The sequence below is a fragment of the Suncus etruscus genome, chromosome 2 (genome assembly GCF_024139225.1).
Source record: "Suncus etruscus isolate mSunEtr1 chromosome 2, mSunEtr1.pri.cur, whole genome shotgun sequence".
NCBI classification, from domain to species: domain Eukaryota; kingdom Metazoa; phylum Chordata; class Mammalia; order Eulipotyphla; family Soricidae; genus Suncus; species Suncus etruscus.
In genome coordinates, this window is record NC_064849.1 from 25,835,464 (window position 1) to 25,851,390 (window position 15,927).

Here is a 15,927-nt window from a genome sequence, read left to right on the forward strand (position 1 = left end):
GCAGAAACATTTTTTTCTGGATATAAGTTCTCAGAGGGGCTTCATTCTTCTTGGGCCATCCCTGAGAAGGTGAGGTGTGGACAGTATCTCCCAGCACCCTGATTTTAGAAAATGGCTGAGGTGGGAACCAGGACGATAACATACATTTTAGAACTGAAGGTCAAGATCATAGAAGTGAGGTGGCATCAGGAATAAATAAGGAACCCAGTTCTTTGGAAGAGACCTTGCATTATTATTATAACATAAACCTGTGAAAATTTTGGCCAAGAGTGTTTCCCTAGTTTACCTCTTCAGTGGTTCTATAGGGAGCCAGGAATATGACCCAAGTGGTAAAGCATATGTCTTGAATGTGAGAGACCCCAGGTTTGATCCACAGTGCATGAGGAAACTAGTAGACCCTGAGATTACAAGCCCCACTCATCATTGAACTGGAAGTGGACAAAAGATACATCAAAATGAAAGGTCACTTGATCTACCTTATGAAAACTGATACTATAGTAGTGAGGACAGAAAACAAGGGGAAAGAAAGATTCTGAGCATCAAGAAATTGCTTAAACAGCTTCATTACAATGAAGAGTAAACGAGCATTTGCCACTATAGCCAGCCTTCTTTTCAAAACAGTGAAAACTGACAAAATCTTTAAACATTCCCTTCACTCCAGTTCACTCATAATAGATAAACTCTAATGATTTTAAATTGTACTAGTCCCCCTTACACCTAAGGCTTCGTGAGTAATTTCTGCATCCAGAATATCTGGTGTTAGTCACACACTAAAAAGCAAAGTCTGAACATCTAGACTTCCTCTTCCTTAAAATAGTTCTGAGAAGTGGTTACCCCTTGGAAACCATGTCCAAGATATGAGTGGACAGCTAGTTGTGTGTTTGAGGTCTACAGAAGTCAAGATCCAACTTCCTTGGTGTGTAGAAAGGTCCCTGCTCTCCTCAGGTTGAAATCATGTGTTAGTGATTTTCATTACCCCAAATTCTGTAGTATGTGTCTTATATTTGGGATATAATTAAATTTCCAATCCATTGCATTTCTCTGCTATTAAAACCAGCAAGGAGGACCTCCCAGTAAAAAAAAAAACTCTGAATATAATTGATGACTTGGGTTCAGAAGAGAAAATAAAAGTCTCTTGAGAAGATATGTGAAAGTAATTGAAATATTGTTGAGAATTTTCTTCATTTCAGCTGAGGAAGTGGAAGTTGAGACCAAGAAAGAGAAGAATAAGACTCCCACAAAACTGGACTCTGTAATGAACTCTCTCTCTCTAAACTCCATATGAAATTCATATGAAAAGTCTATAAACCTCTAGTTAACTGAGACTCTTAACATTGAATAGAAAAATTATTTTTTCATGATTTTATAAAGTTAAGTATTCCCCACCTTAGACTACATTTTTAAGTCAGTAATAGAAATCTAATTTCTTTGGGCCTTTTGAGACCATGAAAAGTAAATCATTTTCATACCTCCTCAATTTGAAGCATTTGCTTCTGTCTGCTACCAATTTAAATTTATCATTTATTTTCATGGGTTGCTGAGACTACAGAATAAAAACTGGCCATTGTGGAAAAATGAAAAAGGAAGTGGGTGATTCCTCCTCATATTTAGTCTGTAGATTTAATTTGTATTATCAATGACTCCAGGGTATTTCATAATTAAATGTGTGTTCATAGGACAATATTGTAGAGAAATATTATTTCAGGTTAGACTATAAAATGTAAAGCTGTTGCACATGAGGAATAAAGAGCAGCTCTTAACTATGGTTCTTAGAACATTAAAATGACATAAAAATTATGTACAATCTCATTGATTTTATTAATCTATGGGGTAAAATAGAGAAATATAAAACAGATGTAAATGTTTCACTGCACCTGGGGAGATCTAAAGAAGAAAAATTCATAAAGCATTATTTTGTGGCTGCAGAGAAGATAAAATAAAACCAGCTTAACTGAACTAAGTTATTAACAATATAATGTTTTTTTTTTGTTTGTTTGTTTGTTTTTGTTTTTTTTTTTTTGGTTTTTGGGCCACACCCTGTGACGCTCAGGGGTTACTCCTGGCTACGCGCTCAGAAGTTGCTCCTGGCTTCTTGGGGGACCATATGGGATGCCGGGGGATCGAACCTCGGTCCGTCCTAGGCTAGCGCAGGCAAGGCAGGCACCTTACCTCCAGCGCCACCGCCCGGCCCCAACAATATAATGTTTTAATAAAAGAACATTTCACTGGTATCAACAGTGAGCCACACACTTACTGTATTTTATTCTGGGCATATAGGCCACACCTAGTGGTGCTCAGAGATTATTACCAGCTCTGTACTATGGAATCACTCTTGGCAGTAATCAGCAATCTATAAGCAACGTTAGGAATCAAACCTTGCTTGGCTGCATAAAATGCCAGAGCCCTCCTACCCACTGTGCTACCTCTGCCCCACTTAATGTGATTTTTATTTTTTTTTTTTTGCTCTATACTTATTTCATGGCTTTTCCTATTCATATATCCACCATTGTTCTAGAAGTCTATCACCTTATCTGTTTTCATTCAATAGGGGTCACCCCCAATGGTGTAGGGATAGACAGTACTTGTAGCAATGCTAATCAGGATAGTGTTTGGCCTGATGATTTAGTGGTCAAATCTGATCATATGATGCTCAGAATCTCAGGAAATATGTTGCTTCACAAGCAAATGGAGAGACAATGAGATTGTTCTTAGGTTTTTTTGTGCCTATTAAGTGGAAAAAATGAAAGGGGTTGCTCCTTGTTCAAGTAATATCAAAAACGTATGCAGAAAAGGGAGACTTTTTGGTGATTAGAAATAGCACTGTGCAATTTGCTACTTGCTCTGAGTTCACATAACTAAAGAAATAAAATAAAATAAATGAAACTAAAGAAATAAAACAATTCAACATCAGTGGCAAGGAATACAGATAAGACTATCTCTAAAACTTTGAAAAAAATTGAAAACAACAACAGAAACGTAAGAATTCATTGGAAGAGATAATTGGCCACAGTCTTATATAACTTGCTTATTAGAGATGATCTAGATCAATTTCTTCTATTTAAATGAATTAACATCTCAGTGATAAATTTTTTATCCCATCTCTTCCGTTACAAGTTTTATGGACTTTACTTTTTCCTTGGTAAAATGCAAAGGTTAGACTAGAACAGGGAGCCCCAGAATGTATTCCCAAATTTATGTTCTTTATTTTTATGTTATTTATGTTATGGTTTATGTTATTTATTTAGATGTTTCATTTCATACACATAAATAAATTAGTTAAAAATGCTACTTAGTGGGGCACCACTAGCCTAGGACGGACTGCGGTTAGATCCCCCCGGCTTTCCCCGATGGTCCCCCAAAGCCAGGAGAAATTTCTGAGCACATAGCCATAAGTAACCCTGAGCGTCACCAAAAAAGCAAAACAAAACAAAAAAAAAACGCTACTGAGTGAGGCTGGAGCGGTGGACAAGCAATAAGGTGCCTGCCTTGCACGCGCTAGTTTAGTATAAACCAAGGTTCGATCCCCCTGCATCCCATATGGTTCCCCCAAGCCAGGAGCGATTTCTGAGCACATAGCCAGGAGTAACCCCTGAGCTTCACCGGGTGTGGCCCAAAAACAAACAAAAAATGCTACTTAGTACATAATATTTTAGTAGAAATTTTCTACTAAATTGATTTAAATATACAGATTCAATATTGAGCCCCAGCTCTGGAAGTGCTCAGGGTTGTTGTTTCTGGCTGTTGTGCTCAGGAATGACTCCTGGCAGTGCTCAGGGAATCATATGCAGTTACAGGGATGAAATGAGTGCTCCTGTGTAAGGCTTTAACCACTGTTATGTCTCTAGTTACTGTATATTTTTTAGCTTCTTTGACGGTAAATAAATCATGGCTTAGGGAAGTTGTATTATATATTAGAATGTTTCTAAAATTTATACTAATATTCATGCAAGGAAATTCAATTAATTGCATCATCTTAAAAGTACTTATTGAGCACTTACTTATACATTTATTGATTTATACATTTATTATTACCATTTTCAGCAACCTGTTTATATGTCATCAATGTCATAGCAATACTATCTAATCAAAACAAAAGAGAGAACTTAATTAGAGATAGGACTGAAGTGAAACTATGGCTATCATTTTTAATACTGAACATCAAGTACTGTATTTTCCGGCGTATAAGACGACCCCCTAATTTTGCAGTTAAAACATAGGTTTAGGCCTATATTTGCTGTATCAGACAGAACGTTCCTGTGCTTCATGTGCTGCATGTGTTCCTGTGCTCATGTACCACAGTGAGCCAATCACAACAAGCAAAGGTTCAAAGATTGTACTGTAATAGACTTCCTCTCTGACTCTGGCCAATCTGAACAGGCTTTTGACAGTGTAGATTCGGGTCCAGAACATTGTTTAATTTGCATGTATAAAAAGCCTGCTTGGACTGGCTGAGTTAGAGAGGCGGTCCGAGCAGCCTTGCAGTGATTGGTCCCTTATCATAGGCACCTTTTCTGGCAATCCCCTGGTGGCGTCAGTTAATCTCCCCCACTACATGAACCAAACAACACCCCATCCTCAGACTAGCACTGAACCACCAACACCGTTAGCTGGGTTTTGCCAAAAGTGTCCCCCAGATCTCCTGAGTACTGTTTGGGAGCCCCCAAGAAAGAGATTAGGAAACTCTGCTGCCTGATTTTTTTGTTTCCTATTGAAACATTTTTTGGGATATACTCAGCGTATAAGACGACCCCCGATTTTCGGTTGACTTTTTTGTTTCAAAAGTCATCTTATAGGCTGGAAAATACGGTATTTAATATCTCCATAATTGCATTATTTTTGTTAGTTATTGATTTTAGATATATGTATCTTACTATGTTTGAATTTATCATAAAGTTGCAATAGCAAAGTCCTTTTCAAAAGCCCACTTACCATATTGGAGGTATCTCTCTCCAATAATTTTGATCCCCTAAAGTGTGTCCTACAGTTAAAAACCAGGGTGCAGTCTAAAACAAAAATTTTAATTGGACTCTTTATTTTTTAATGATAGCCTTTTTTTTTTTATCTTGTCCAGTAATGATTTCCTCTGCATCTTGAACTTCTTTATCATTGGTCAGGGAAAATCTGGGGGGGGGGGGAGGTCACAAAGGGCACTTCACTAATCTATTGTTTTTTTTTTGTTTGTTTTATTTTTAATTTTTATTTTTTTTATTTAAACACCTTGATTACATACATGATTGTTTTTGGGTTTCAGTCATGTAAAGAACACCACCCATCACCAGTGCAACATTCCCATCACCAATGTCCAAGTCTCCCTCCTACCCACCCAACCCCCGCCTGTACTCTAAACAGGCTCTCCATTTCCCTCATACATTCTCATTATAAGGAAAATTCAAAATGTAGTTATTTCTCTAACTAAACTCATCACTCTTTGTGGTGAGCTTCCTATGGTGAGCTGGAACATCCAGCTCTTTTCACTTTTGTGTCTGGAAATTATTATTGCAAGAATGTCTTTCATTTCTCTTAAAACCCATAGATGAGTGAGACCATTCTGCGTTTTTCTCTCTCTCTCTGACTTATTTCACTCAGCATAATAGATTCCGTATACATCCATGTATAGGAAAATTTCATGACTTCATCTCTCCTGACAGCTGCATAATATTCCATTGTGTATATGTACCACAGTTTCTTTAGCCATTCATCTGTTGAAGGGCATCTTGGTTGTTTCCAGAGTCTTGCTATGGTAAATAGTGCTGCAATGAATATAGGTGTAAGGAAGGGGTTTTTGTACTGTATTTTTGTGTTCCTAGGGTATATTCCTAGGAGTGGTATAGCTGGATCATATGGGAGCTCTATTTCCAGTTTTTGAAGGAATCTCCATATCGCTTTCCATAAAGGTTGAACTAGACGGCATTCCCACCAGCAGTGGATAAGAGTTCCTTTCTCTCCACATCCCCGCCAACACTGTTTGTTCTCATTCTTTGTGATGTGTGCCATTCTCTGTGGTGTGAGGTGGTATCTCATCGTTGTTTTGATTTGCATCTCCCTGATGATTAGTGATGTGGAGCATTTTTTCATGTGTCTCTTGGCCATTTGTATTTCTTCTTTGTCAAAGTGTCTGTTCATTTCTTCTCCCCATTTTTTGATGGGATTAGATGTTTTTTTCTTGTAAAGTTCTGTCAGTGCCTTGTATATTTTGGAGATTAGCCCCTTATCTGATGGGTATTGGGTGAATAGTTTCTCCCACTCAGTGGGTGGCTCTTGTATCCTGGGCACTATTTCCTTTGAGGTGCAGAAACTTCTCAGCTTAATATATTCCCATCTGTTAATCTCTGCTTTCACTTGCTTGGAGAGTGCAGTTTCCTCCTTGAAGATGCCTGTAATGTCCTGGAGTGTCTTGCCTATGTGCTGTTCTATATATCTTATGGTTTTGGGGCTAATATCGAGGTCTTTAATCCATTTGGATTTTACCTTCGTGCATGATGATAGCTGGGGGTCTACGTTCAATTTTTTGCAAGCGGCTATCCAATTGTGCCAACACCACTTGTTGAAGAGGCTTTCCCTGCTCCATTTAGGGTTTCCTGCTCCTTTATCGAAAATTAGGTGGTTGTATGTCTGGGGAACATTTTCTGAGTATTCAAGCCTATTCCACTGGTCTGAGGGCCTGTCCTTATTCCAATACCATGCTGTTTTGATAACTATTGCTTTGTAGTACAGTTTAAAGTTGGGGAAAGTAATTCCTCCCATATTCTTTTTCCCAATGATTGCTTTAGCTATTCGAGGGTGTTTATTGTTCCAAATGAATTTCAAAAGTGCCTGATCCACTTCTTTGAAGAATGTCATAGGTATCTTTAGAGGGATAGCATTAAATCTGTATAATGCCTTGGGGAGTATTGCCATTTTGATGATGTTAATCCTGCCAATCCACGAGCAGGGTATGCGTTTCCATTTCCGCGTGTCCTCTCTTATTTCTTGGAGCAGAGTTTTATAGTTTTCTTTGTATAGGTCCTTCACATTTTTAGTCAAGTTGATTCCAAGATATTTGAGTTTGTGTGGCACTATTGTGAATGGGATTGTTTTCTTAATGTCCATTTCTTCCTTATTGCTATTGGTGTATAGAAAGGCCATTGATTTTTGTGTGTTAATTTTGTAGCCTGCCACCTTGCTATATGAGTCTATTGTTTCTAGAAGCTTTTTGGTGGAGTCTTTAGGGTTTTCTAAGTAGAGTATCATGTCATCTGCAAACAGTGAGAGCTTGACTTCTTTCTTTCCTATCTGAATTCCCTTGATATCTTTTTCTTGCCTAATCGCTATAGCAAGTACTTCCAGTGCTATGTTGAATAGGAGTGGTGAGAGAGGACAGCCTTGTCTTGTACCAGAATTTAGAGGGAAGGCTTTTAGTTTTTCTCCGTTGAGGATAATATTTGCCATTGGCTTGTGGTAGATGGCTTCAACTAGATTGAGAAAGGTTCCTTCCATTCCCATCTTGCTGAGAGTTTTGATCAAGAATGGGTGTTGGACCTTATCAAATGCTTTCTCTGCATCTATTGATATGATCATGTGGTTTTTATTTTTCTTGTTATTGATGTTGTGTATGATGTTGATGGATTTACGGATGTTAAACCAGCCTTGCATTCCTGGGATGAAACCTACTTGATCGTAGTGGATGATCTTCTTAATGAGGCATTGAATCCTATTTGCCAGGATTTTGTTGAAGATCTTTGCATCGGCATTCATCAGCGATATTGGTCTGTAATTTTCTTTTTTTGTAGCATCTCTGTCTGGTTTAGGTATCAAGGTGATGTTGGCTTCATAAAAGCTATTTGGAAGTGTTTCCGTTTGTTCAATTTCATGAAAGAGTCTTGCCAGGATTGGTAGTAGTTCCTCTTGGAAAGTTTGAAAGAATTCATTAGTGAATCCATCTGGGCCTGGGCTTTTGTTTTTCGGCAGACCTTTGATTACCGTTTTGATTTCATCAATGGTGATGGGGGTGTTTAGATATGCTACATCCTCTTCCTTCAACCGTGGAAGATTATAAGAGTCCAAGAATTTATCCATTTCTTCCAGGTTCTCATTTTTAGTGGCGTAGAGTTTCTCAAAGTAGTTTCTGATTACCCTTTGAATCTCTGTCATATCATTAGTGATCTCTCCTTTTTCATTCCTAATACGAGTTATCAAGTTTCTCTCTCTCTCTTTCTTTGTTAGGTTTGCCAGTGGTCTATCAATCTTGTTTATTTTTTCAAAGAACCAACTTCTGCTTTCGTTGATCTTTCGGATTGTTTTTTGGGTTTCCACTTCATTGATTTCTGCTCTCAGCTTTGTTATTTCCTTCTGTCTTCCTATTTTTGGGTCCTTTTGTTGAGCACTTTCTAGTTCTATTAGCTGTGTCATTAAGCTACTCAGGTAAGCTCCTTCTTCCTTCCTGATGTGTGCTTGCAAAGCTATAAATTTTCCTCTCAGTACTGCTTTTGCTGTGTCCCATAAGTTCTGATAGTTTGTGTCTTTATTGTCATTTGTTTCCAGGAACCTTTTGATTTCCTCCTTGATTTCATCTCGGACCCACTGGTTATTGAGTATGAGGCTGTTTAACTTCCAGGTGTTAATGTTTTTCTTCTGAGTCCCTTTGGAATTCACAAATAATTTCAGAGCCTTGTGGTCAGCGAAGGTAGTCTGCAAAATTTCTATCCTCTTGATATTATGGAGATATGTTTTATGTGCCAGCATGTAGTCTATCCTGGAGAATGTCCCATGTACATTGGAGAAGAATGTGTATCCAGGTTTCTGGGGGTGGAGTGTCCTATATATATCCTCTAGGCCTCTTTCTTCCATTTCTCTCCTCAGGTCTAGTATATTCTTGTTGGGTTTCAGTCTGGTTGACCTATCCAGTGTTGACAAAGCCGTGTTAAGGTCCCCCACAATTATTGTGTTGTTATTGATATTATTTTTCAGATTTGTCAACAGTTGTATTAAATATTTTGCTGGCCCCTCATTTGGTGCATATATGTTTAGGAGAGTGAATTCTTCCTGCTCTATATACCCCTTGATTAATATAAAATGTCCATCTTTGTCCCTTACAACCTTCCTGAGTATAAAGTTTGCATTATCTGATATTAGTATGGCCACTCCAGCTTTTTTATGGGTGTTGTTTGCTTGGATGATTTTTCTCCAGCCTTTTATTTTGAGTCTATGTTTGTTCTGACTATTCAGGTGTGTTTCTTGTAGGCAGCAGAAGGTTGGATTGAGTTTTTTTGATCCATTTAGCCACTCTGTGTCTCTTGACTGGTGCATTTAGACCATTGACGTTGAGAGAAAGAATTGTCCTGGGATTTAATGCCATCTTTATATCGAAATTTGGTGTCTTTTGGTTAGTCTTGTCTTAAATTAGGTCTTTCAGTTTTTCTCTTAAGACTGGTTTTGTGTCTGTAAAGTTTCTGAGCTGCTTTTTGTCAGTGAAACCATGTATTCTTCCGTCAAACCGGAAAGTGAGTTTTGCTGGGTATAGTATTCTGGGTGAAGCATTCATTTCATTCAGTCTTGTCACAATATCCCACCACTGCTTTCTGGCATTGAGTGTTTCTGGTGACAGGTCTGCTGTAAATCTCAAGGATGCTTGCTTGAATGTAATTTCCCCTTTTGATCTTGCTGTTTTCAGAATTCTGTCTCTATCTGTGGGATTTGTCATTGTGACTAGGATGTGTCTTGGGGTGGTTTTTCTGGGGTCTCTTTTGGTTGGTACTCTTCGAGCATGCAGGATTTGATCACCTATATTCTTTAGCTCTGGAAGTTTCTCTTTAATGATGTTCTTGACCATTGATTCTTCCTGGGAATTTTCTTCCTGGGTCTCTGGGACGCCAATGATTCTTAAGTTGTTTCTGTTGATCTTATCATAGACTTCTATTTTCATCTGTTCCCATTCTTTGACTAATTTTTCCGTTGTCTGCTCATTTGCTTTAAGTTTTTTGTCCAATCTCTCCTGCTGTATGGAATTGTTATGTATCTCATCTTCCACAGCACCAAGTCTATTCTCAGCTTCTGATACCCTGTCCCAGAGCTTATCCATTTTGTCATTCACTTCATTTACTGACTTTTTCAGTCCTGTTAGTTGACATGTTATTTCAGTTTGGAGTTTTGTCATTTCTGCCTTCATATTTTCTTGGTTCTTATTAGTGTTCTGTTCAACTCGATCCATGGTTTCTTGGAGTCTGTTGAGCACCTTCCATATTGCTAGTCTAAAGTCCTTATCTGAGAGGTTGATTAGTTGTTCAGTCATTATCTGGTCCTCAGAATTGTCATCTTCATTCTCTATGTCTGATGCTGGCCTGTGTTGTTTCCCCATTGTCACACTTGTATTGTGGGTTTTTCTACGTGTTGTGGTGGTATTCATTGTCTATATGATGTAGGCAGCACACTCCTCTGGCTCCTCCCTTTCTGGATGGGCTGGCTTGCCTCTAAGGGAGGGGAGTCCTCCGTGGATGAAGCCTCACACTGGGTCAAATCTTAGGCCCGAGCATGCAACAGAGAAGACAGTCCAGAGAGAAATGCTTGCTTCTCTGATATAGCACAGTTCTTATTGTGATTTTTTCTTATTGTTGCAATGGTGTTCTTTTCTTAGAAGGAGCGCACGGCCGCGTAGCGAAGCGGAGCGGCCGTGCTCTGATGGAGCCTCTTTTGCTCCAATCCCAAGAGTTTCACACAAGAGGACAGTAGACAGATATTTACAGTTCACACTCACAGTTGGGCCCCTCTGCGCAGGCTTAGATTCGTGTCTTTTCCCCGCCTGATGTCCCAAGCAGGGAATCCAGCTTCTGCAGCAGTCTGCCGGCCGGTTTTTATGTCCTGAATCCCGCCCTGGAAATGGCCTCCGGGATAGGGAGAGCAGATTTCTGGAGCCTCTTTTGCTCCACTCCCAAGAGTTTCACACAAGAGGACAGTAGACAGATATTTACAGTTCACACTCACAGTTGGGCCCCTCTCTAATCTATTGTTTTGAGAAATGAATCATCTAATAAAGGATTCAAAATGAACATACAACAAAATCATAGCACTTTTACAAAAGACCAATGTCCAGCAGCCAAGAGAAGAAAGTCTTAGTTCTGAAGAGCTCAGCTGCCTTTGTGGAAAAAACATTTTGAAATATTATAAGGGAATGAGATTCTTATCTTAATGAACTTTGAAGACATGCTGCTGAATACACTAAACCAGCATGTAAATAAGCCACCAATATGCCTAAATGTTGCATGAATCCCCTTATCTTGGGTATAAGTGCTGATAGTTGGCAGACAAAGTGAATGCACTTAATGCTATGGAATTGCACACTTGAAAATGATTAAGAGTGTAGTTCACCTTTATTTTACCACAATAGGAGGTAAGCAAATAGTGTCAGATACAGATTGTGATTCCTTATCTCAGGCTCTGCACAGTTTGACAATGAGAATAATGTTTTCTCTAGGTATCTACTTTCCCAGCTTTGAACTGAGGATTATATTTCACGTCTTGCAGAAGTCATTTATTTTGAATACACTAAAACCCATTGAATCTCTATGTGAATACACAGTCTTCAAATTCTGTGTATATATGTATAAAAGAATCCTTAGTCCTCCACACTCCTGCCTACTACGAGTGTGAATTGAATCTCATCAATGTAGGAAAGGATTTGGATGGGAATACCAATGGTGTTGGTGAACTTCTAAAGTTATTTCTGGGTGGCATCTAAATAAGAGAAGGTATATTAAATTAAAAACATTAAAAATATTCCATACAAACTATACATAAAAGTTTTTCCAAGAACGTCTAAATCTTAATCTCACTGTCCTCTTACCACTCAGTTGTGTGTTATGAGAGAAAATAAAGAAAAGCTCATTTCTTTTTTTTTTTTTGTTTTTGTTTTTGTTTTTGGGCCACACCTGGCAGTGCTCAGGGGTTACTCCTGGCTGTCTGCTCAGAAATAGCTCCTGGCAGGCACGGGGGACCATATGGGACACCGGGATTCGAACCAACCACCTTTGGTCCTGGATCGGCTGCTTGCAAGGCAAACGCCGCTGTGCTATCTCTCCGGGCCCAGAAAAGTTCATTTCTGCCTCACCATTTTGTTGGTTTGTTTAGGAGGGAGGGTTTGGTTTTGGTTTTGCTGTGGTTTTTTTTTCCAGTTTTGTTGTTGTTGTTGTTTTGGTGCCACACTCACTCAGGGATTACTCCTGTCTCTGCACTCAGGAATTACTCTTGGGGTGCTTAAGGGAACCAAGGATCGAACCTGGGTCGAAAGTGTGCAAAGTGTGCACACTAAAAGTGTGCAAGACTAACATCCTACCAGCTGTTGTATCGTTCTGGCCCCAGCCAGTTGTTTAATAATGCTACAACCTACCAGTCGTCCTCAAACTATGGCCCGCGGGCCACATATGGTATTTGTATCTGTTTTGTTTCTTCATTGCAAAATAAGATATATGCAGTGTGCATAAGAATTCGTTCATAAGTTTTGTTTTTACTATAGTCAGACCCTCCAATGGTCTGAGGGACAGTGAACTGGCCCCCTGTTTAAAAAGTTTGAGGACCTCTCCTAGACTTTTCTCTGTGCCCTCGGGGACTGTGTTGAGAGCATAGTTGCCTTTGATATGTATGGTATGTGTGGGAGATCAGGATTAAGAAAATGGCGCCTCCTAGTGGCCAGAGCATAGACTGCCTCTCAAGACCACTTCCAATGGTCCAGTGTCCTTGGGTTTGTCATGTAAAGGAGAAACAGTAAGGAAAGCATCCATACTCCTATTTCACTTCAAAATGTGGCAGAAAGAAAATAGAAGGCTCCAACCCTCTAAAATTCTTCTTGCCTCAAGAAGACATTTAAGAAGATACTTCATCATATGTATAAATACTATCTCATTCATTTAAAATAGACATTTAGTCATTGGAGAAAACTAATGGGATAAGGGTCCCAGACAGATGGAACCCTCATAAAAGTATATTACCCAATAAGAAATTTTAAGGTCACAGGAATAGTTATTTTCAGGGAACAGCAAAAAATCAAAGCCATGTCTTAAACGAAAAATTGGATTCTTTTTTTTTCTTTTAATATCAGACCGGAATACAAACCAGAGAAACTTCCTTCACATTCCTTTGAAGTTGACCATGAAGATGCCGATAAAGATGAAGTAAGTGCGTTGTTTAAAGAAAAATATTTAAAACAGGAAGTCGAGTTCTTGGCCTTCAGGAATACTTAGCTTTCTAACCACCTTTTCATAAAGCTACAATAACTGTTCGAAAGCTTTTAGATCAAATGAATCTCCTTTGTTTGGAAACTGAACATGATTACTTAAGATGAATGCTAGGCGGGGGTGGGGGTTCTCTTGTAAGAGCAGCATCTACGCTCTGGGATTCTCAGCAGCCATTGGTGTGAATAATGATGCCTTTTGTGCAGGATACCACTTCCCACTCCTCGTCCAAGGGCGGCGGGGGACCAGGAGGGACTGGAGTGTTCAAGTCTGGCTGGCTGTACAAGGGAAACTTCAACAGCTCTGTCAACAACACTGTCACTGTTCGGGTAAGAGTTCACTAAGCCTTCTCCTACTCACTTACTTTTTATTTTTTTTGCCTTGGGACCACACTCAGAGATGCTCAAGGGCTACTCAGGACTTATTCCTGGAAGGGTTCAGAGGCTCATATAGGATGCTGGGGGTGGAATGTAGGTCAGCCAAATGTAAATGGCTTATAACTCTGGCTCCTCCTTTTGCTTTCTGGCATGCTTGGTGACATCCCCTTCTGGGTACAGAGGAAAATGCTTTGAGTCTAGGTTTCATGTCTTATTTGTATTATATAAAGAAGACTCCACTTTAGAACAGTGCCTAAAAGAATCAGAAATCTTCTGAATTTTGTAACAGCGCACTATCATTTGAATGAAACCGTTATATTTTGTTCTTCATTTAGTCCTTCAAGAAGCGCTTCTTCCAGCTGACGCAGCTACCGGATAACTCCTATATCATGAATTTTTACAAAGATGAAAAAATATCCAAAGAACCCAAAGGCTGCATCTTTTTGGATTCCTGTACAGGTGTGGTACAGGTGAGATGAAATTCCCCTTAGCCCAACCCCACTACAATGGTTCTTATTTTTTTTCTTACAAAGAAGCACGTTTGTTAACCTGTTGTTCACTGTTATTTTCTATCATTAATTCCGCTAATATTTAGGGTTTATCTGATATGACCTAAATACTGCTCTAGACTTTAGGGATTTGGTGAAGAAGAAATCATAGATCCCTGCTTTACAGTTTACATAGGAGAGAAAGCAGAAATGGACAGTAAATAAGTAATTTGAGAGACTGTAATCCATGGGGGTAAGGGTAGGAACCAAATTGAAGAATATAAAATAGGTTATGAAAAGGAAGATAATAGTAAAGCTGTAAAGAAATAACTATATTGCAGAGATAGAAATATATTGAAAAAGAAACTATTTGATCTGATGAGTAAAGACTAAGCAAGTATAGAAAGGCCCAAGGGCAAGATCCCAAAGCAGAGAAAGTCTAGTATGTTGGAGGAAAAAAAAGGAAAATGATCACCTGGCTAGCTTTTTACCTCCACAAACCAAAAGATAAATTTTTAATTTTTTGTTTTATAATATTAATAATGGTTTTCCATAGACATAATTCCAACACCATGCCAGTTTACATATTTCCTAACCACCCCCTGTAAAATCACTCCACTTGCCTTATCTCCAACCCCAGGTGATCAAGTCTGAATCAGAGTCACACATATGATCCAAACCAGCTGAGGGTGAAACACAGGTAGTCTGGCAGTCTTCTACCTTGTATCTCGAGCAAGCTGCCTGCTAGAACTATCATTTTTATTGAGTACAGAGACCACCCCCAGGTGGAGCAGTAAGGACATAGTAAGGGCAGATAGCTCAGGCTATCCTGAGCTTTCTAACTTAGGTTTACATATAAGACAGTCTTTGTTTTGGGTGAAACCAAGTTGTAAACAAACAGATAGAAAGAAACCAGGGATGATCTTTGTTTTGGGTAAAATAAGGTGTAACCTAACAAGAGTTTGAATCCCCATTCTTCTTACCCATTTAACAGATCAATTGTGTGGCCAGTTCCCCCACTATGTTGCCTTTATATCTTTCTTGCTACCTCACTGTGCATCTTTAAATCACATGTATGAGAGAGGCCATACTCTGTCAATTTCAATTTGACTGACTTCACTCAGTATGATGCCTAAAGATATCTTTAATTAACAATTCACTGGGGGTAGTATTTTAGTCATATAAATCAAAGTGTGCACTTAAATCAGTGCCTCAATATTCAGTAGCCATTGTCTTAAATTTCTAGTCTTTATAAATATCATCTTCCTACCAAAAGGTTTCATTTAAACACAGGATAACTTTGATTCCCATGAGCTACATTTAAAAAACAGGCACCATACTTTAAACAGGCCATGAATACTATTCTGTCAGTACTTGGTCTGTCAACTATTGTCCTTAGCATGCAATTTGACATGAACCAATGTGACAAAAGAAAGCAGAATAAGTTCATAGGCCTCTTTTGGACATCTTATTTTCAAGTCATTTATTCCTTCATTCTGCTGAGATGGCTGGCCTCATTCCCTCTTGCATAAAAATTGAAGCAATCAAGTGTTTTAAATCTCACCTCGAATTTCATTTTAAGCTGCTGGCTCCTTAAAGTTAAGAGCTCTCATTTCAGATCACAAGCCACTACAAGAAGTTCATCTTTTTAGCACAAAGCCATTGCCATTCTATGTGGCTAAGAGCACAGCCTGGATTAATAGAGGTCACTTAGATATCTGGGTACAATGCAGACATTTTTCAACCACTTGCACCCAGTTTTAGGATGGTTCAGCTGTTAAAATCTGAAATTCCTCCGAAAAGTAATAATGCTGAGCTAAAAAAAAAAGAATTAAGTAAGTGTTGCTGAGTACAACTCTAGAA

At 38.8% G+C, this 15,927-nt stretch overlaps 1 protein-coding gene across 1 annotated transcript in view; it reads left to right on the forward strand.

Annotated features, from left to right (window-relative positions):
* DOCK10 (dedicator of cytokinesis 10) overlaps positions 1-15,927 on the forward strand; it is a 299,752-nt gene that overhangs the window by 165,321 nt on the left and 118,504 nt on the right. Inside the window, 3 exon segments of the mRNA XM_049768172.1 lie at positions 13,067-13,139; positions 13,406-13,528; positions 13,912-14,046. Of these exon segments, the coding sequence (XP_049624129.1) occupies positions 13,067-13,139; positions 13,406-13,528; positions 13,912-14,046 (331 nt within the window).